Source organism: Dermacentor silvarum, chromosome 9 (genome assembly GCF_013339745.2).
Source record: "Dermacentor silvarum isolate Dsil-2018 chromosome 9, BIME_Dsil_1.4, whole genome shotgun sequence".
Lineage (NCBI taxonomy): Eukaryota > Metazoa > Arthropoda > Arachnida > Ixodida > Ixodidae > Dermacentor > Dermacentor silvarum.
This window is the reverse complement of record NC_051162.1, coordinates 5,514,221-5,534,848: the sequence shown is the minus strand read 5'-3', so window position 1 is coordinate 5,534,848 and position 20,628 is coordinate 5,514,221. Positions and strand designations below refer to the sequence as shown.

Sequence of the window (20,628 nt, the reverse complement as noted above, 5' to 3'; positions counted from 1 at the left end):
GTTTTGAACCATCATTTCTATTAAAAACACGTTTATTTGAAATAATATTGGTTGAAACTAGCAAACTTTCTGCGACATTTCGCACTTTTCACTATTGTGTTTGTATTGTAATCAATATTAATGACTTTTCGCGTCATCAGAGGCTATGACAACGGTGACTTTTAATTTACAAAAAGAAATGTACGCAAGACGGCGCCTTGAAGTTTCCTCTCGCGGTGCGAGTAAGCGGCGAAGTGCACAAGAGATGGCAGTGCCGGCGTTTGCGTCGCTCAAGCGTATAACTGTGGCGCGCGCAACGCTATCGATGATATTCGGCCGCTTCTCAGCCAGACGAGTCGGGCTGAGTCACTTGCGGATCACGAGATAGCGATAACGCGGCCTAGAGCGGGCGCAGTTCATCACTGGCAGGTCGCGTATATTGTCTCAAGGTAGAAAGCAAGCGCGTGCGCGCCAATATACGATGACTCATTCCGTTTCCCGAGGACACGCATCCTAGCTAATGAAGCAGACGACAGCCTGTGCGCATGCAGACGACGGAAGCGAGAAACGATTTTGATCGAATAATCGTACGCTTTGAGCTAGCTGCTTTATTTTCACTGGGGAGGAAAACTGTTTTGCTTTATCAACCACGCTATGTTCAATGCCTACATTACAGTTTCTTAGGCGAAACGTCAAATTTGCGTCACGTTACGAAAGCGAAACGGGGCTATCGGCGCCATTTTGTAAGCGTCGCGCCTACGTCACGCCTCGAAGAAAATGGCGGAATGTCCAGAATAGCGGCTTAGTACACAATTGTAACCGGGTCGCACCAATGGCGGCCTTTAGAAAGCACGTGTTTAGACCTTTTGTTACAAATCATTTTAAAAATAATTTAAAAATAATTCTACACTTGCCTGTATTTACAAACAAACGTACAATAAACAAAAAGAAAGATGTGGTGTTCAAAATTTTGACGTTTAAAGCGTATTTGCGGCTTTTCAAATCGCTTTCGCCGCATTTGACCATCAAATGCATAGCCTTTGAGATCAGTATTGTATCTAAATATGGCGGTGGTGGCTGCGCTGTGTAGACGAGCTGCGTGTCTGATAGTATCGCTTGCCTCTGATTGTATATTTGAAGTGCGCGTTATAATACCGTTCTGGGCAGTGTAGGCCAAGCCAGAATGAGGAACTTGTTGTTGTCGTCTAGTCAGAAAAAACGAAATGCTGAAGTAAATTTTCTAGCTTGGCAATCGGTCACATACGCGGCGCTCCAGCCAAGTGCATTAAAGACGTAAATGCATTTTTTCCATGCATAAAACAATACTGCAATGGTTTTATACGGTATGTGGAACCGTGTTTACATGATATTTAGCGAGTTCTAATGCTTCAATTTCGAGAATTCCAGCTATTGTTTTATTGCTGCGTCAGTTACGGTACCTAAATTGGTGCGAGAAGAATTGTGTTGGTAAGTGCATATGGGTCACTGTTTTATTGTAATAAAAATAAAGCAAGATGTCTTGGACTAGAGTCGTGAATATATTTAAAATACAAGAAAAGCTCTCGTAACTTGAGTCAGCAGACACACCAACATAAATTAGCTAGCGCCAGCAAGGCCGCAACGTTGGTCCACCACATCATAGCATTGTTCACAGCACACGCCTCATCTTCAGGTGCTTCCTCTTCTCCCTGTTGCTTTCGCGCGCCATGTTATTGCCCTTGACAAGAAAGTAAAGGCGTGTAATTGAATAGAACTTCACAACATCGTTTGTGAGCTCTTTCTTGTGCCGCTTACAGCCGATCAAATTTGGAGGATTCATCTGCAGAAAGGATGCAAAGTCGGCGATACTATTCCTTCGTAGCGCATTTAAACTGAAGCAGAGCGCGAAGGCGTCTTCTAGCGATGCTACCAGTTTGTTTAGGGCTTCAGAAGGGAGTATCAGCCCTGACCTACTCATGTGCAGCGTAAGTGACGACTCGGGAGGAGGAGCTGATTCTGTGGAATTCAGTAATGTCCCTGAGCAATCAGGGCACTTGGTCCTTTGCAGGAATTTCCGTGCTACATAGCCTGCTATATAGAATATCAGTCTGGAGTCGCTTTTCCCTGTAGCAGCGCAGCGGTGCTCGATGTCGCAGGCGCTGAGCACCTCATGTGCGGCTTGCAAATTTCCAACATCGAGGAGCTCATCGACGTACGCTTTTCGGTGTACGGCTTGTTCATTAACGTCGCCGATCATGAGCAAGCTACTGAGCAGCCCGGGGCGAACATTTCCGTTGTCTTTCTCACAAATTTAGAGCCCGATTTGCAGTTCGGAGCGAAGCAGTAAGTCTCCCTGGTGGTCTTTGGTGGAGCAAGGCCGCCGCTAATCTCGCTGGTCATATTTCCGACCTGAAACATTCCACATCGCTTAGGAGCTTGAAGCAGTACGAGAGACCCGGAGTTCTTCACCTTTGAAACTGACACGAACAGACGACATACGGGCTTCCAATACGGGCTTTATTTTTTTGCGCGCCGTCTCTCACCAGAAGCAGACGACGCGCGCCGCTGAACCTTTCTACTGTCCGCAGCGCCAATTTTGCGTCATGATGCGGAGAAGCGGTGAACTACGCTCCAGAAGCGGCGGTCGGCACACCTACCCATCTAGCCACCGTAACCACATTGAAACGTGTTTTTCGGTTGCCAGTCGCCATCAATATCAGGAGAGCTCTCCTTTTATTTTCATTTACGTGATTAGCGTGACTGGCAAAAGCAAAACGCTCTGCTGCAGGCTGACGCGTCTGGTCGTGCGTTGTCAAGTGAAATTGTGTTAATCGCCGTCATGGCCAAAGACGTGGGTGCCTACCTGAAGAAGCAGCAGGAGCAGAGCCCTCCCGAGCTGTCGCAGCAATGGGCCGAGTTCGAGGAGTTGTACAACAAGCGGTACGTGCCGGCTTTGAGCGCAGCGCGACAAAATGTGCATGCCAGCCCCTCCGTCGTCCAGGATGTACTTTCAATTTGCAGACGAGCACGTTGGGCAGGCGAGCTCATGTATATGCCTGACATTAAAAGCGTTCCAATTGCCTTTTCAACGGTGTGCCCACTGAAAGCGTGAAAATCGAACCCATTGTTCGCAAATTGCGTAGGCATTCTTTGGTAGCTTCATCGTCTCATTCAGCAATTTCGCATCCCCTTGGTGCAAATTAAAGTCAGCTCCAGTTTCTTTTGTTGCACTTTCATGTAACAAATTATCGTTGTGAGGGAGCATGTGATACTTCGTGGTACTAATGCCCGTCAAATTGATTTGCAAATAGCAGATGACAGAGTTTGTGCATTAGCAAGTAGGAGCTTGCTACATTGTTTCTGTTCTGGTCGAGTTATGATGCGAGTCGGGTGCTTGTTCTATGTTTATAGTGTTTATACACTATGCGAGGCGAGAAGGCGGCACACACATGCGCTGACTTGCTGCTGTGTCGTTCAGGCGCAGTTAATCACTTGAGAAAAAGTGAGCGGGAATGTACCTGCAAACTGCGCACGCTCGTTCCAGAAGAATGCGTTCTCGGGCCAGGTTGGCGCAGCGCCTGTGTTGGCGTCCATACACACTCTGTTTCCAAGAGCCGTTTAAACGCCGTTTTAAACGAGCATGCGATTGGCCGAACAACGCTTTACCTTCATAGGCTGCCAGTATGTGAGCTTTGTGTATTCACTCCACGGCTATCCTGTAGCATTTGAGTCTTTCTGATCCCTAATGAACTCCACTGGGCCAGACCACCTCTTACCCTTTGCTACGGATTCTGCAGTCGTTTGCGAATAACTCCTTCCTCCCTGACACTTGGAAGCAGGCTTTCATCACCGCTCTTCACCAGGGCAAACGAAGTCAACCCATGTCCCAACCAACTACCGCCCAGGGGCTGTCGCCTCTATACTTTGCCAGATGTATGAGCAGTTGGTGAATGGCAAGTTGCTGGAGTTTTTTTTGAAGACAACCACCTTTTCATTCCCACACAGTCACAGTTTCAGAAAGAACAGGAGCTGCGAGACCACTTTGGGAACAATTATCCACTACGTGAGTTACAACCTGGACTGTGGTATCCCCACAGATATGGTGCAAACAGATTTTAGCGATACATTCGACATGCTTGACCATGCCGTACTCTTGCCTAAAATTGCAAACGCAGGCGTTTGTGGACCTCTGCTGCAATGGGTGGGATGATTTCTCACCGGTCGGACTCTTCCGTGGATCTCGCTCAGATGGTTCCTCGGCTGGCATCCCACAGAGCTCTACCTTGCTCTCCTAAGACCTACCACTATTTCAATGTACTCTCCTTGCCCAGATCTCTTGCCATCTGCCTCGCCCTGAATCTGTCTAAATGTAGGAGTAGAGGTTGTGGATAGGAAAGATGCATATTTCTGCAGCCCTTGTAGGGCTCAGCATCTGAGGGGCGGGGAATGGGGGGCAGAAAGTGTGAGAAGGTGGTCGTCTCGGGCAGGGTGCCCCTACAGTCGGTCAGCCAGCATTCAGTCGGCAAGGTAGCCGAGCACCACCTTGAATACCTTGCTGGGAACAGCAGGTTCGTGGCCCATGCGGCCAAGTTGAGCCACCATGGTGTTTCGGTGTTGATTGAGTGCGGGGCAGAAACATAGGAGGTGCTCCAGTGTTTCGTCTGCCCCCCATTGAGAGCAGGCTGGTGAGTCAGTTCTGTCAAGCCGTAAGCGTAGCAGGAGGGATCTCTCCCTTCTCGTCAGGCAGCCGTGTCTGAGGACTCCGCCTTGCCACGCGTGAGTCGGGGTGGCAGCTGAGCAGCAGTCGTTGCAAGGTGCTCCTGGAGTAGTCCGAGACTGGCGGTGTCATCATACGGGCCAGCCACAGTCGCATTCCGGGATCTCCCACTTACAGGGTGTCTGACATCCCTCTCAAATGCACTACGTCAATACCTATTCTCGGTGTCACTTCTACCCCTGGCCTCTCCTTCTCGGTGCACATTGCCAATGCAGTAGCCAGGGTAAGACGTGTCCTGGGATTTGTGTCACGGGTGTCAAAGATTGGCGATCCGACCACTTTCTGCACCTTCTACACTGCACTCGAGCTCCCACACCTTGAATATTGCTGTGTAGTCTGTACTAGAGCACTGCACGGGCTCGGGCTTACCCGAAAGCCCGGGCCGGGCCGGGTAGAGGAGTTTTTTCTCGGGCCGGGCTCGGGCACGGCGTGTGCTTTTTGATCTGGGCCCGGGCCGGGCTCGGGTTTTTTGACGCGGGCTCGGGCTTTCTGCGAGTTATTCTCGGGCTTCTCAACTCTAACATGTATTTTTCTGTCTCGGGCCGGGTTCGGGCCGGGCTCGGGCTTAAGGTAAAGGGGTGGCGGGCCGGGCGGGTAACGTAAATTATTTCCGGGCCCGGGGCGGGCCCGGGTCTCGCCATAAAAGTTTTGATCGGGCTCGGGCGGGCCGCCCAATGTGAAAACGGGCCCGGGCCGGGCCCGGGCCGCAAAAATCGGCCCGTGCAGTGCTCTAGTCTGTACCAGGGTCACTTATTCGACAGACTGGAAATGTTCGGTGGTGTGCTACTCGAATCATATTTGCTCACCGGGACCAGCCTTTATTGCCGTATGACACTCGGCTGAAGCCCTTAAAAGCATCGAAGGATGAACCTCGCCTTGCGTCTCTTCCAAGGTCTGGTCGGCCTGAGCCCAACCGGGCTCGCCGCCACAGCTCCTCGCCTATTCTGGCAGGGTGGCTTGGCTTGGCTTACGTTCACTCCTGCCACAGGATCGTCTGGATTTGGTCGAGCTTTGCCGTGCCTTCGCTCGGCACCTACGACTTCAGGCACTTGGACACCTCCCATGCATCCCAATATGTGGACTCCGAGGTGGTCACTTGTGTTCTTTGTGCCGTGTGTGTATATTCGAATATCCCCCACCCCTTTCTTTTCTTATCTATTTTCTTGTACTGTTGACGAAGGGCTGGTAGGTGAATCTGCATACGAGTTTTTCACCTTTCTACACAGCCTCGTGCACTGTCCACGGTTATTCTGTTCTGAAATGTGCAAATAATAATATTTAGTATTATTTGTTGTTGGAACGGAAACAAATAATTGAAAATTGCAAATAGTTAACTGGTTGAATGGAATACACATTAAATACCAAAGATTACTTGATGTACAGTCAAGTGCAAAATTTTAGACACCATGGGAGCGGCGACTAAACTGCATCGCTGCACCTTCTTACGGCTGCACGCCTAAGTTCGAGAGGGCGTACTGCGCACGCACATCCTTTTTTTACCTGCCGGCCTCCTCGTTTGGCCGCTTAACCGCGCACGCACCGGAACGCGGGCAAGAGCGCAAGGTGCCACTTCTGCAGTCGCCGTGGAATCGTCCAAGTGATGATATTGTCATATCGGGACGAAAACACTTAATTTGTACTGTGAGCGCGCCACCCTCTGCACCTTGCTTCTAGACGTTCCGTGGCGCGGAACACATGCATTGCGTCACTTTTTCTGAAATCGAATTATGTGATAAGGTCAGGAAGCAGCGATGTCTTTTGCGCTCTACGATTCCATGGTGACTGCAGAAGTGGCACCTTGTGCTCTCTCCCGTGTTCCGGTGCCGTTGAAGCGGCCAAACGAGCAGGCTGGCAGGTAAAAAAGGATGTGCGTGCGCAGTACGCACACTCGAACTTAGGTGCGCAGCCGTCATAAGGTGCAGTTTAGTCGCCGCTCTCGTGGGCTCTAAAATTTTGCACTCGACTGTACATTCGAGGCACAAAATATTTACACATCCCCAGTTTTTATCTGTCATCCTCATCACCTAGTTAAGGTGGGCAGCATATGCCTTTTTCATATTGCATTTCCCTGTGAATATTCAACACTTCAAATACCGAATCGAATTTTGCCTAATTTCAGTCGGTCTTTGAATCTTTAGAAATATTTTCAAGCAGTTCTTGAGCATTTTAAATAGCTAGCTCAATATAGATGATCAAACATAAAATTACTGCAAAGGTGCAATAAATTTAATCCTGGTAGCCATGGAATACAAAAGTTGCATAGTAGTGCATGCCATACATCGTTCTGGGAGCCAGTTTCTTTTGGCTAAACCAATTTGCACTCACTGAAGATTATGCAAACAAGCTGCTTATTTGTTCCTGGTGTTCCATTTGTGCTTTTCGTAAACAGTGCTCCATAGTGTGCAATCATATCCAATAACTCCCGATTTTTTTTTTTAAAGTTGGGCTCATTCTACAATTTTACTAATGTGGTGTCATGTTTTACAAAAAAGAAATTCTGTTTGCAAGTATGTTCTAAAAGTGTTGACAGATAAGATTGCAAAAAAAGCACAACAAAATTGTGATAGTACTTGTGCTGCCTTCTTGTGGCCGTGCAAAACATTGTATATCAGTGTGGTAGTTGCTTTGAACAAGTTTAGTCATTCCTAAACTACGCAACAGTAAGGTCATGAAAAAGGTCAGTGCGATCTAAAGACAATGTGTTGCTGGTCATTCTCGGCTGTTTTAAAGTTTTCCTCCATCTAGAGTGTGCACGTATGCCACAGAAGGTGTGTACTAAGAGTCAAGTAAAAAATGCATTCAAAGGGCTGTGCCCAGTTTGAGTCAATGTAGTTTGGCCATAGACTGGCCTGATCAGTGCACCTCGAGTTGTTGCAAATATCGGCACTTTCTTTATGGAAGTGTGCTTCTCAGTCACATGGCTGAGAAGGTCTGTGTCACTTTGAGCATAGTCTTCAGATCTCGTGACTCATTTGTGCACAAGTTTTTTGGTGTCGTGGGTTAAAACTGGTCCGACTATTCACCAGTTGAACAGCACTGGCGGGTTGCTAAAGTTTAAACAAAGGCCATGTGTTTCAACTGTACGTTCTCATTTTCTGCGGGCAAACTAATGGATTGCCCGAGAGCCAACATGTCTCGCTTGCACGTTTGTGATTGCAGGCTGTGGCACCAGCTGACCCTCAAGTTGCTGACCTTTGTCCGTTGCCCGCAGATGCAGCAGGGCAGTGCCCTGTTCCAGGTAAAAGCAGCACATTTGCCCAATGATGTATTTTGTTGCTCCAGCAGTGGTGTGTGCATTTTGCACCACACTGGGCTTACTGCACGACACTGCTACGTAGTGACCCCTTGGTTTTCATGCCATGGTTGGTCTAGCCGGTGTGGAGAGAGCGGGCACAAGGTCGTGCCCGCTCTCTCCACTTTCTCTCCGCTCTTTCTTCGTGGCATCTCGGCACCAGCTCACCTTTGCAGTAAGAACCTGCGCGAAGGCCATTGTGGGCAAATGAGGCTTTCGGCATCAGCTGTAGAACCATTCCACATCATTGCGTGCTCCAGATGTTGCTGTATTTTAGTTCGCTGTATTTTGTTGTTCTCCCAATAGGAGAGAATGATCACTGCACACAGGGTGCTATACGGGGAAGCATTAGGCACATGGATGATCTTGGCACACTATGCACATGTTCAGCAAACTTTGAGATGACTTGCCACAGATCGTCGAAGACATAAAGGGTCACTAATGGGGAGTCACTGGGGACTGGTTAACATTTCCTTGTTTTGTGCCAAGGAGATACTTCGTTTTGGAGAAAGATATGGGCTGCATTCCTCGACGCTGCGACTGATGCTGTGCACGTCTCCACTGCCATTTATGGCCGTCAGTGAGCAGCAGTGCCGGTGCTACGAATTTGGTCTGTAACATGAACCTGTGGCCAGAAGAAACATGAAATGGATGCAGCATTTATTGCTCCTTGCCATTAGCATCAACTTCGTAAGCCAGCAAAACCATTGCAGCGCTCTACAATCCCAAAACATGACAGCACAGGAAAATCAAGTTTCAAAGCTAAGGTTTCTTTGCCTCCGCTGCTGTCTTGCACGCCACGTGGGGAGGTGGTTCAGAGCGTGCAAATACGTGACAGGCAAAAAGGAAAGGTGACGCGAAGAGTTAATTCCATCAGGTTGCTACAATGCCCCTGGGCATTGCCCCAATACCCTCCCGACTTCTGTAATCCGTGACCCCCCTCAAAAGCATTGTAGCAACTGTAGCGCTTACTTTTGTACTTAAGTGCAGCAGTCCAGAGGGGAGGCAGAGAATGGGTAGAACTGACATAGCCACGAAATAAGCTAATGACAGCCTTGCCACTCTCCGCTTGCAGTTCGCATACATGGGGGAAGCGCGGGAGAGGGAAAAGTTGACGTAAGAAGGCAAGGAAATGCTAGACATGACAGCCGGTTGCGGACAAATTGGATATATTTAATTTCAACGTACAATATGTTTCTGGTAGTTCTCAAAAATAAACGCCATGCACAGGGGCTCCGGAAATATATCTGTTGTGTGGAGGCGACGTCTGGGGGCTCATGTCGCGTCGTGTAGTTCACCTCTCTCTCTATTTATATGTTATATACATTTATATATTGTGACGAAGAGGAAGCCCGATGCACAAACGTATATACAACTATTTACATGGGGAAAGTTAGCGGTAAACGCTCAGGCTGGTACAAAGGTCACAGCTCCAGGAGACAGTCTACCACTTCTTCTTCGTCTCTCTCTTGCGCGCACGGTCTTGTCCGAATGCACTATAACATAATCCCCGGACGCTAGAGTGCTGTCCCGGTGCTTGTTAGAATGATGGCGAACTTGATGAACAGTGCGGTTTTAAATGGGACACGCTGACGACATCAGTTCGTAGCTGGGATGACGATGGCCTGTCTTTTACAGGGGCGATTTCGTAATTTGTCCATTAAGCGCCGCAATACCCGGTACGGCCCAGTATAGCGTGACAGCAGTTTTTCGGACAGGCCGACGTGGCGACTTGGAGTGCACAGAAGAATGAGATTTCCGGGAGAGAAGTCAAAGCTCCAGTGGCGACTGTCATAACGAGCCTTTTGCGATGCCTGAGCCGCTGTAAGTCGATAATAGGCAATCTGGCGAGCCATATGAGCCGGACCAACATGGGCGAATTTCCGTGGTGTGTCGAGACACTGAAGGTAGCAGGGTGTCAAAAAGCAGAGTGGGATGGCGACCAAACAAGAGGTTGAAAGGCGAGAAACCGGTGGTATCCTGATGTGACGAATTGTACGCAAATGTCACGTAGGGCAGAGTGTTGAAGCGTATATAGAGAACATCTCTGTGTCACAGCTGTCCCCAATTCGTCGTCGGCGCCAAGTCGATCGACGGGGTAGACAAGCCGGTTGGTCGTTCCGTACGCAAGCGAGCACAGTGAAAAGAGTCAGAGTCGGGAGTAAACAAAAAAACAAGATATTTATCGGCTGATAAATACACACAGATTAATAATATACAATAATAGAAAAACGAGACAGACTAACACACCTGAACTTAATCTAACACAATGATGAAGACAAATAAATACGAGCAATTCACAGTAGATATAAAAATGAAACAGTGCGAGGATCAAATACACAAGAATACACTTAACAGTTTTCACTAAAACAAATCTCACGAGCAATCAAAGTTCAAAAGAAAACAAATGGTGTCATACGCATGGCCGGGCAGCAGCAGCAAGTCCATAAACCGTGGAAGTCGGTGCACAAAGCTTTCCCGAAGAATGCTGGCGGTCCGATCTTGTCGAGGTGGATGCGAATTGCTGAGCTGGGTTTCCCGGGAGTCTAGATCTGACGTCTTCTCTCAAGCAGGTTGAGCTAACTTGAGGCGAACTACCGTGAACTTCATTGCAGACGCTGGTTTGACGTCTCGTACGCCAACTAGTTACTTGGAGCTCCGACGTGGCCAGGCGGCCCAGGCGATACTGGATGGCAGTAGCCCCCCAACGGCTTCTCAGCAGTGCATAGGTTCAGCTTCTAGACTAAATCAGCAGGGCCCAAAACCTGCGCTTAAATAGCCTCTCCTTTTCTTAGTTCCCTATGTAGGGAAACTGCCGGTATGTAGAGTTCTCTGAATTCACGGCTCCTAGCTCCCAACAGTCTTGGCCGCGTCCCTTTCACCATGGACGACAAATGCAGATTCTCCTCTCCCCCAAGGTCAAGGGCCAAGGTCGAGCCCGGCACTACCACGTGGCTGTACACGCACACTTTGGGGTCCGTAATCGGCGTGTCGCGTCTCGAATCGAGATGCCGCCCGTGAGGCCACGACGCTTTTGACGTCCGTAATTCGGCGTGTCGCTAATCAGCGTCAAAACCACTCTCAAAAATATGTCGCTCCGTGGCAGTCGCTAATCGAATTTATACGCCACATAGTGAGTGCACCACGTTGTTGGCGGCCGTTAATTGGCGTCAATAACCCCTCGAACTCTCGAAAATATGCCACTCCGTGACACTCTGTAAGGGTGCATTTTAGTCATTCAGTCAGTCCGTTTGTTTGTGGGTGATATGCGGCTGCGAGCTTGTGTTCCGTGGAGCAGGAACGAAGTACGAGGTGTGTTCAAAAAGAAACCGAACTTTTGTTATAACACCTTTACTGCTTATGGTAAAACACTTTAAGTGCCTTCAAAGTAGTCCCCTCTACCGGCAATGCACTCTTCCCATTCCCAAAGCCTCCTGGAACGCAGTTTCTGGAATGATGCGCAGGTCTTTTCTCGCATTCTCCTGGATCTCCTCTACGGTTTGGAAACGACGTCATTCCAAGGTGGTTTTCAGCTTGGGGAATAGAAAAAAGTCTGCTGGGGCTAGGTCCGGAGAATATGGTGGGTGGGGCACAACAGGAGTGTGGTGTTTCGCTAAGTAGCTGCGGACAAGGAGCGACGCGTGAGCCGGGGCATTGTCATGATGCAACATCCAAGCCTGATTTTCCCACTATTCAGGCCTCTTACTGCACACACAATCTCTCAAACGTGCTAGGATTCGTTGGTAAACTTCCTTGTTTACCGTTTGACCATGTGACACAAATTCCTGATGGACAATGCGTTTGCAGTCAAAAAACACAACCAACATCACCTTCATTTTTGACCGACTCATGCATGCTTTTTTTGGACGAGGAGAACCTTTGGCCGCCCACTGTGATGACTGCACTTTCGTTTCAACATCATAGCCATAAACCCATGCCTCATCGCCTGTTATGATGTCCTTAAGAAACTTTTAATCGTCATTGGCAGTGGTGAGCAGTTCCTGGCTGATTTAAACATGGGTCTGCTTCTTTTCGTCGGTCAACAAACGCGGCACAAATTTTGCACTGACACGACGCATCCCAAGTTTGTCACTCAAAATTTCATGACATGATCCTACGCTGATAGCCACTTCATCAGCGACTTATCGAACAGTCAAACGACGATTTCCACGAATCACAGTTCGAACTCTCTAGACGGGGTCATCATCTGTGGATGTGGAAGGTCGTCCAGTCTTGGGATCGTCACCAACCGACATTCTTCCGTCTTCAAAATGCTTGAATCAATCATAGCACTGCGTGCGACTCATACAGTCCTCCCTGTATTCCTGGCTAAGCAACTGAAATGTCTCTGTGAAAGTTTTCCCAAGTTTGTAGCAGAACTTCACACACACACACACACACACACACACACACACACACACACACACACACACACACACACACACACACACACACACACACACACACACACACACACACACACACACACACACACACACACACACACACACCCACGCACGCACGCACGCACACACACACACACACACACACACACACACACACACACACACACACACACACACACACACACACACGCTGTTCTTCCAATTCCTTCACTGTCACTTTGGCACCAATCCGAAGAACAGCTTGTTCATGTGCTCACTTCAGCGGCTGTTGTTCGCCAACTAGCGGTCAGAGCGAAATGCGGCAAATGGCAGTTTGTTGTCTAAACCTGCCGCTACATGCTCTCGGTAGTTGCAGCGCGCTCCCTCTGCCAGTTGGCGCGCTATTTCAAAAGTTCGGTTTCTTTTTGAACACACCTCGTATGTCTTTGACATCTTTAGACAGGAAGCAGTGGCGAAGATCTGTGAGCAGCTGCCTTGGCGAACCATGTTGAAGAATCACGTCCTGAACTAAAAAGTCTGCTACATCTGTCGCACAGCTGGTGGGCAGGGCGCTTGTAATAGCATAGCGCGTTGCATAGTCTGTTGCAACGGCTGTCCATTTGTTCCCTTTTATGGATGTGGGAAAGGAGTCAAGAAGGTCCATGCCGACATGGAAGAAAGGCTTCTTGCAGATATTGATTGGATGAAGGTGGCCAGCAGGTTGCGCACATGGCTTCTTTCGCCGGGTGTCACAAGCCGCAACCTGACGTCGCACAGAGTGGTGCACGCCTGGCCAGAAGAAGCGACGTTGCACTTTGTCGTAAGTGCGGGAGGTGCCAAGGTGTCCGGCAGTGGGTGTGTTACGGAGCTCAGCAAGAACATCAGAACGGAGGTGCCGAGGGACAACTAGCAGTAAATGTGGCCCATCAGAGCTCACGTTGCGTCGGTAAAGAATGTCATCATGGAGAACAAACATTCTGATTGAGCGATTTAATTGGACAGAAGTTAAGCACTTTATGATTGACCGTAGAGAGTCGTCCTTTTGCTGCTTATACGATGTCGCGAAAGTCAGAAATGGCCAGATCAGAAGTGTCGGCATCTTGATCGTCGTCTGGAGGATCAACGGGGTGCCGAGATAAGCAGTCGGCGTCCAGATGTAAGCGGCTGGACTTATACATCATCGACAACAGAATATTCCTGGAGCCTGAGTGCCCAGCGACCAAGGTGGCCAGTCGGGTCTTTCAGTGACGATAGCCAGCACAGCGCATGGTGGTCCGTGATGACAGAAAATGGGCGGCCAAACAAGTGAGGGCGAAATTTAGCCACTGTCCACACCAGAGCGAGACACTCGTGCTCGGTGATAGAAAAATTGCGCTCTGAAGGGGACAAGAGGCGACTGGCATACGCAATGACGTGCTCGTCTTCGTTTTGCTGTTGGCCGAGGACAGCACCTATGCCATGGCCACTGGCATCTGTGCGAACTTGGGTTGGTGCAGATGGATCAAAGCAGCCTAATATCGGAGGCATTGTCAGCAAGCAGATGAGGGTGTAGAAGGCGTTGGCTTGTTTACGGTCCCAAAAGAACGCAGTGTCCTTCTCGAGAAGGTTAGTCAGTGGCCGGGTGATATCCGCAACATTCTCGACAAATCGACGAAAATAGGAGCATAAGCCCACTGTGCAGAGTACAGGAAAGTTCTGGACTGCGTTGGTCGTAGCAGGATCAGTGTGTATACCGGCAGGGCTCACAAGGTGGCCAAGAGCTTTGACTTCGCTGTGTCCAAAATGACACTTAGAAGAGTTAAGTTGAAGGGTAGTCTCCCTAAAGACTTAATGAATAGCGGCCAAGTGACTGAGGTGGCTTTCAAACGGCACAGGGGAAAATACGATGACATCATCCAGATAACATATGCAGGTGACCGCTTATAGCCCTGGAGGAGAGAGTCCATCATTCTTTAGAAAGTTGCTGGGGCATTACAAAGTCTGAAAGGCAAAACCTTAAAATGGTAAAGGCCGTCCGGTGTAACGAATGCCGTCTTCTCACGGTCCATTTCATCAACTGAAATCTGCCAATAACCGGATAGGAGGTCGATTGAAGAGTATTTGGATCTGTGAAGGCATTCGAGAGGCGTCATCAATCCGCAGGAGAGGGTACACATCCTTTTTTGTGATCTTGTTTAGTTGATGGCAGTCGACATAAAATCGCCAGCTGCCATCCTGCTCTTTGACCAACACAACTGGCGACGCCCAAGAACTCAAACAGGGCTCTATTACACTTTTGAATAGCATCTTGTCTACTTCAGCTTGGATAATGTGGCGTTTTGCGTGAGACACGCGATAAAGACGTAGGTGAATAGTACTAGCATCACCGGTGTCAATCTTATGGGTCACAACGGAAGTCTGTCCCAGCGGATGATCCTCAAAGTCAAAGACGTCGCGATAAGACACCAGGACGCGGAGAGATTCGCAGCCTATTCGGGAAGCAGGTCATGAGCGATCATCATGAGCTTGCAGGTCTGCCAGTCACGGAGTTCGTGGTGGTTTTGAAACCACACTCGCGCTGTTCCCGCCAAGTAATAAATTGTTTGTCAGCATCACTGTGGAATCCCATTTGTTGCGGCACATTTGTTGTGGCTGGGTTGTTGTGGGTGCTAGGGGCAGTGGTCGGAACAGCTTTGAGTGTTGGGGCATGCCCCCACTGGTTTAGAACCTGTGGGGGCGGCTGCCCCCCTGGTTTCGGAGCCCCTGACCGTGCATATACAGGCAATGACCGAAAATTCGGACATGCTTGGTAATTCATACTTTTTTGCTGCACCGCCGTTCTCCCCCCCCCCCCCCCCCAGAGACACCATGCATAACGACCAAAATTTCGAACCATCTAGGGCTCTCCATTCGATCTCCATTCGGCAAAAGGGGTGCTGTGGACGACACGTTGGTTGCGAATTACCGCACTGACAAACTGCAGACCTTGCTCAGCCGATACTCGCCGGTCGACGTCTTCTGCTGTGACGAGACCGGGCTGTTTTATAAGCTTCTGCCAGAGAAGACGCTTGCTGTTTCCGGAGATCCTTGCCATGGTGGGAAGCACAGTAAGGGAAGGGTTACTGTTCTTTTAGGCGCAAACATGTCCGGAAGTGAAAAGCTACTGCTTTTGGTTATTGGAAAGTCGAAAAGCCCAAGATGCTTTGAAGGCATTAGAAGTTGGCCCGTGTTGTACGAAGCTAACACCAAAGCCTGGATTACGCAACAGTTATTCAAAGGCTACGTGTGCAGGCTCGATAAAAAATTTGGGGCACAAAAGCGCAACGTGCTGCTTTTGTTGATAACTGCGGTGCCCATGGCCTGATCAATAATTTGAAGGCAATTCAAATCGAATTTTTGCCACCAAACACCACGAGCGTCCTCCAACCCATGGATCAGGGCATCATCAAGAACCTAAAAGTGTTTTACCGGTCACGTTTGCTATGTCGCATGGCGCTGTGCATCGACTGCGGCAAACGTTACAGCGTGGATTTGTTGTCAGCCGTTCACTTGCTGCTGATGCCTGGAAGGCACTGACGGCAAGCACAATCCACTGCTGTTTCCGCCACGCAGGATTTGTTGCCGGCGTTGAATCGGACGCTGCAACGCAGGACCCTGCACCTAAACTGCCAGCTGTTGTGCCGGACGTGAATGGAGACGAGTTGATAGAAGATCTGCGAAGCAGCGGCGTGCCGATTCGGGCCACAGTGAACTTCGGAAACTTCGCTGATGTAGACAGTGCCACAGTGCCGAGCCCAATGACGAGGAAATCGTTAATGAAGTACTCACGCCCGTGGAAGACGACTCTGAATCTGAGGAAAACGTACCGTGTGCTGCGGGACCATCGAATGGGGACCTTGCGCAAGTCCTCGCGGTGCTATCGTCGTGCTTCAGCGAGGACGTGATGCTTGCCCAAATTCAAGCAGATTTGGTTCGGTGCAAGCGGAATACCGTTCAACGCATAGAACAGTTTTTTCAGCCTCAGGTGCTGTAACTAGTAAATAAATAGTGTTTTCTTGCCGAATTCGTTTTTTCGGACATTCGATAGTTTGGACTGTTTCGCGAACGTCAAATCAACACATTTGTTCCAGTGGCTATAGAAATAAACACCTTTGCGGCTATGGCATTGCTCGAGGTTTCAAGTTCAATCCCGACTGTGGCAGCGGCATTTCAGTGGGGGCGAAATACAAGAACACTCGTATATTTAGAATTAGGTGTATGTTAACTCTTTCCGTACCGCGCCCTTTGGGCCTCGTTAGCCCGCTATCGATGTTTTGAAACACTGCTTTCATGATCTTCCGCGCCGCTCACGGACAAACTGTGCCATTGGACATGAAGGAGGAGAACTATATTTTAGTTTTCTCAGCAGTTCGCTTTTCCCCACGAGTTTGTGATTTTTTAACTGATTTTATTGTTGGATCGAGGAGCAGCGAGTCTAAGGATGCTGCTGAGGACGCAAACCAGCCCAGAACATTGGTGGCCACAGCCTGGCACATACAACTGTAGTGCTTGCGGTAAAATTTTTGTAGTGGAATACCTGTTCAATGAAAAGTATTGATTTTTTTGGAAGATAGCGCCTATTAGACGTCAATGCATTTTGTATATCTCATAATTTTCGTCGCGCTATTTTCTTAGTAGATGCAAGCGTGTCTTTACAGGATTTGTTAAGTTTTACCCACAATCTTGATTTTGGCAATTTATATCTTTTTTATGACGTACATCTCGTTAATAAAGCTTTTATGCATGAAAAAGTTCACTCATTCGGCTTTTTGTTTATGTATTATATAAAATATTGAGCGCAGTAGTTCCTTAAGAAAAACCTTGTGCAACCTGCAAAAAACACCTATTTTGCCATGGTAGGGAAAGGACACCAGGGGGTCCAAATTAATCCATAGTCTGCCACTATGGCACGCCTTATAATCCGTTTGTGGTTGTGGCACGTTGTCGGGATATGTGGGGATTGCCGACGGCCCTCTGCCTCGACACACCGAGCCCCGCGGTTGGCGCATGCCTGCGCATCAACCGCGGTCCGGTACAAGCTCGAGGAAACAATAGACGACAACCACGTGTACACTCGGAAAGCATTTATTACGACTGCAACTAACACTTCGAGCAGGCCAGCTAGCTATAGTTGACATCGCTGAGGGTTCCCTCGAATAGAATAATACACTAGGTAAAGAAGGGCTTCCGACTTACCAACTGGGGAATACGGGGGGGGGGGGGGCGCGGCGTTTGCCGCGGCAAGAACGCGGTTGACTAACCACGTGCGGGAATACGAGAGCGACGGCGGAGACTTCCGCCGCTTGCTGGAGACCAAAGAGACCCGGGCGATATCAGCGGGATCTCACGTGACCCACCCGGTGGCGCTGATAGCGCTTGCGATTCCCGCGCGCCGCCCGCAGAAGGAAAGTTTCCCCTCTCCCAACTCTCCCTGGCACACATGCGCTTGACGCGACGTTCGCTGCCCGTGTGGCGGTTATGGGACCCGAGGATTCCCACATCCCTCCACCCTTAAATATTGCACTACGGCGGAGAAATCGCTGAACGACGGCATCGACAAAGTATCCGGGCAGATGCGATGGTAAACTCCGGCAGGAAATGTCCGAATCCACGTTGATAGGCAGCACTGTCCTGTGTGGCGGCCGCCCACATGTGGCAGTCGTCACAGTGGTTGACGATGACGGGGCTGAAGATGGCTTGCCCTCAAGATGCGCGCCGCAATGTCCACCCGGGAACAGCGGGTCAGGACTTTCTCGAAGCGGCGCGTGCGCCGGCACCATGAACCTCGCACCGACGCACCCTCGTGGGAGTATGATGGTAGGCCTCCCTCCTCGTGGCTGCCATGTGCTGCTACATCGGGCCGCGAACAGGGAGGGGCCGAGACAGCAGGCAGGGACGTGGACCATGGCAGCAATAGCAAGTCGAGGCGGCTTCACTCGTTCTGCAAAGTCGCTCAAATGCACTCCACAAACACTTAGAATTAAGGCAGTAGAGACAGCCGCAGCGTCGGCCGTCTGACACAATGCTGAACCACCCGTCTACCGCATAGCTTTACGCGGCAACGAGGAAAAAAAAAAAGAAAAAAACAATCCAGTTCGTTTGAATGAAGTTATTCGCTTCGACCGAATTTTTCCGGTCCGATACAGCGCGAAAGTGGGCGATGCTCGTATGAACAAAGCGCTCTCTGGTCCCCTGAGATTTCGGTTATTCCGCCCGCAAAATATTGAGTTCATCTGAACAAAATAAGCGTTCTGTTTCGAACGAGGTTTCTCCGCTCGGACGAGTATAGTAGAACTAGCGAATCCGGTTGCACCCGCTAAATGTCACGGCATGGCCGTCTTCGAACATGCGACCGGCAGCTCCGCAGAGCCTTAGGCCTAATCGCGTCCCAGTGAACCATTAATGTACCATAGATGTCCATAGAACATCATGTTTGAGACATTGCACACATCCTATAGATATCTATATTTATCCAAACAACGTTACAAATACGTACCATGGATAATCTAAGTCCCATCCAGATCACGTTGCTCTAACGTTGAAAGGATGTCGCAGCTGGACATAAGTAACCTCTAATAGATGTTCTTTTTGGCGACGCAGGAGGTCCATAGAACATCTAGTGGATTTTTCCTGCTGACGCTATAATGAGCTGTATACCTGCGAGTGCCACAGTAGATGTACTATTGAATACAAATGAAATGCGAACAGCAGAGTGTGTGGCCAAAACGTAACTAAAAGCACAGTGTGTGGCGTCGGCCAGCGATGATTGTACACATGCATGTGGTTTTGATGCGGAGTGCGGGGCTGCTTGTCCTAGTGCGTATTACGTCACCTGTATTTTGTTGGAAGCTTGTATTCTCACCCCGCCATTGCAGTGCCATTCCTATCTGTGATTCCTATCGGTGGCTAGCACTGTTGTTGCGCATCCAATGCAATACATTTTTCATACTATTCAAATTACGATTAGACACTGGCAGCTTTGATGGTGGTAACAAAAGCAAAGCAATGCACGTTAGCAAGCTGGGTGCATGCCAGCTATATCACGCTACAGATGTAGCGATGGTGCTAGTCACCATAACACTGTACTGCCAGGTGGGTAAGGCACTGCCTGAGGAGAGATGAGAAAACAACTTTCGGACAAAATACGGATGACGTTTATCGCAATAGGGCGAGCAGCGCTGCACTCTTCCTCGAGAACTACATCCCCACGCACGTGCACAACGACTGGCCGACGACATGCACAGTATACCTTTAGTTATGCTTCGGCCACACACTCCGCTGTTCGCATTTAATTTTAGAAAGATTTTAACTGCGCTATGAACAGGGACAAAGGAGGACGAAAAAGACAACACGTGCGCAGAGAAAAACAGAGCCCGTTGCAAAAGGAACATACTGCAGTAGTGCACCAAGTTGGGCTAGTTGGTTGAAGTTCATATTAGAAAGATTTTAACTGCGCTATGAACAGGGACAAAGGAGGACGAAAAAGACAACACGTGCGCAGTGTTGTCTTTTTCGTCCTCCTTTGTCCCTGTTCATAGCGCAGTTAAAATCTTTCTAATATGAACTTCAACCAACTAGCCCAACTTGGTGCACTACTGCCGCATTTAATTTGTCCTCGATGGTACATCTGCTGAGGCACACTAATGGCACAGTTACCCCCATTGTCGGCATGTAGCTGGTGACTTTGCTTGAAATGTTTTGTTAACGTGTGAATGTGAATATATAAACTGCAACACTTAACGTGAAATCCTTAGATGGCTCAATCGTCGAAAAATCCGATGTCCAGCGTCGCAGCACCAAAATTCAATGGCACCAAAATTGGGGATTGAACCCTCCACCTTTGGTGTTAATTAGGTCGAAGCGAATTAAGACACAGTTCATTAAGATCGAGTTAATTGAGGCACTCTAACCCACGGCCTTTGTTGGGAGTCGAAACCACTTGGAGATATGGGCGAACCGGCCACATTTCCAAATTATCTCCAAGTTGGATTCCAATTGACATGGTGAAGGTAGAGTCGAACCCACTACCTTGGGTGTTCATTAGAGCGAAGTTACTTAAGGCAAGTTAATTACGACAGAATTAATTAAGGCACTCGAACTCTCGAACTTGGGTGGAAGTCGAACCCACGACTTTTGGTGTTAAAGGGAAACTGAGACATCCACCCTAATGTAGCAATTTGCTACAATGAAAACCCAAC

At 49.1% G+C, this 20,628-nt stretch overlaps 1 protein-coding gene across 3 annotated transcripts in view; it reads left to right on the top strand.

Moving 5' to 3' along the window:
• The first annotated feature begins 2,672 nt into the window (after window positions 1–2,672).
• LOC119465114 (26S proteasome non-ATPase regulatory subunit 13) overlaps window positions 2,673–20,628 on the top strand; it is a 213,177-nt gene continuing 195,221 nt past the window's right edge. For all 3 annotated transcript variants that reach the window (XM_049655704.1, XM_049655703.1, XM_037725913.2), the window contains exons 1-2: window positions 2,673–2,898; window positions 7,895–7,973. In XM_049655704.1, the coding sequence (XP_049511661.1) occupies window positions 2,798–2,898; window positions 7,895–7,973 (180 nt within the window). In that variant the 5' untranslated portion in view covers window positions 2,673–2,797. The remainder of the gene's footprint in view (window positions 2,899–7,894; window positions 7,974–20,628) is intronic.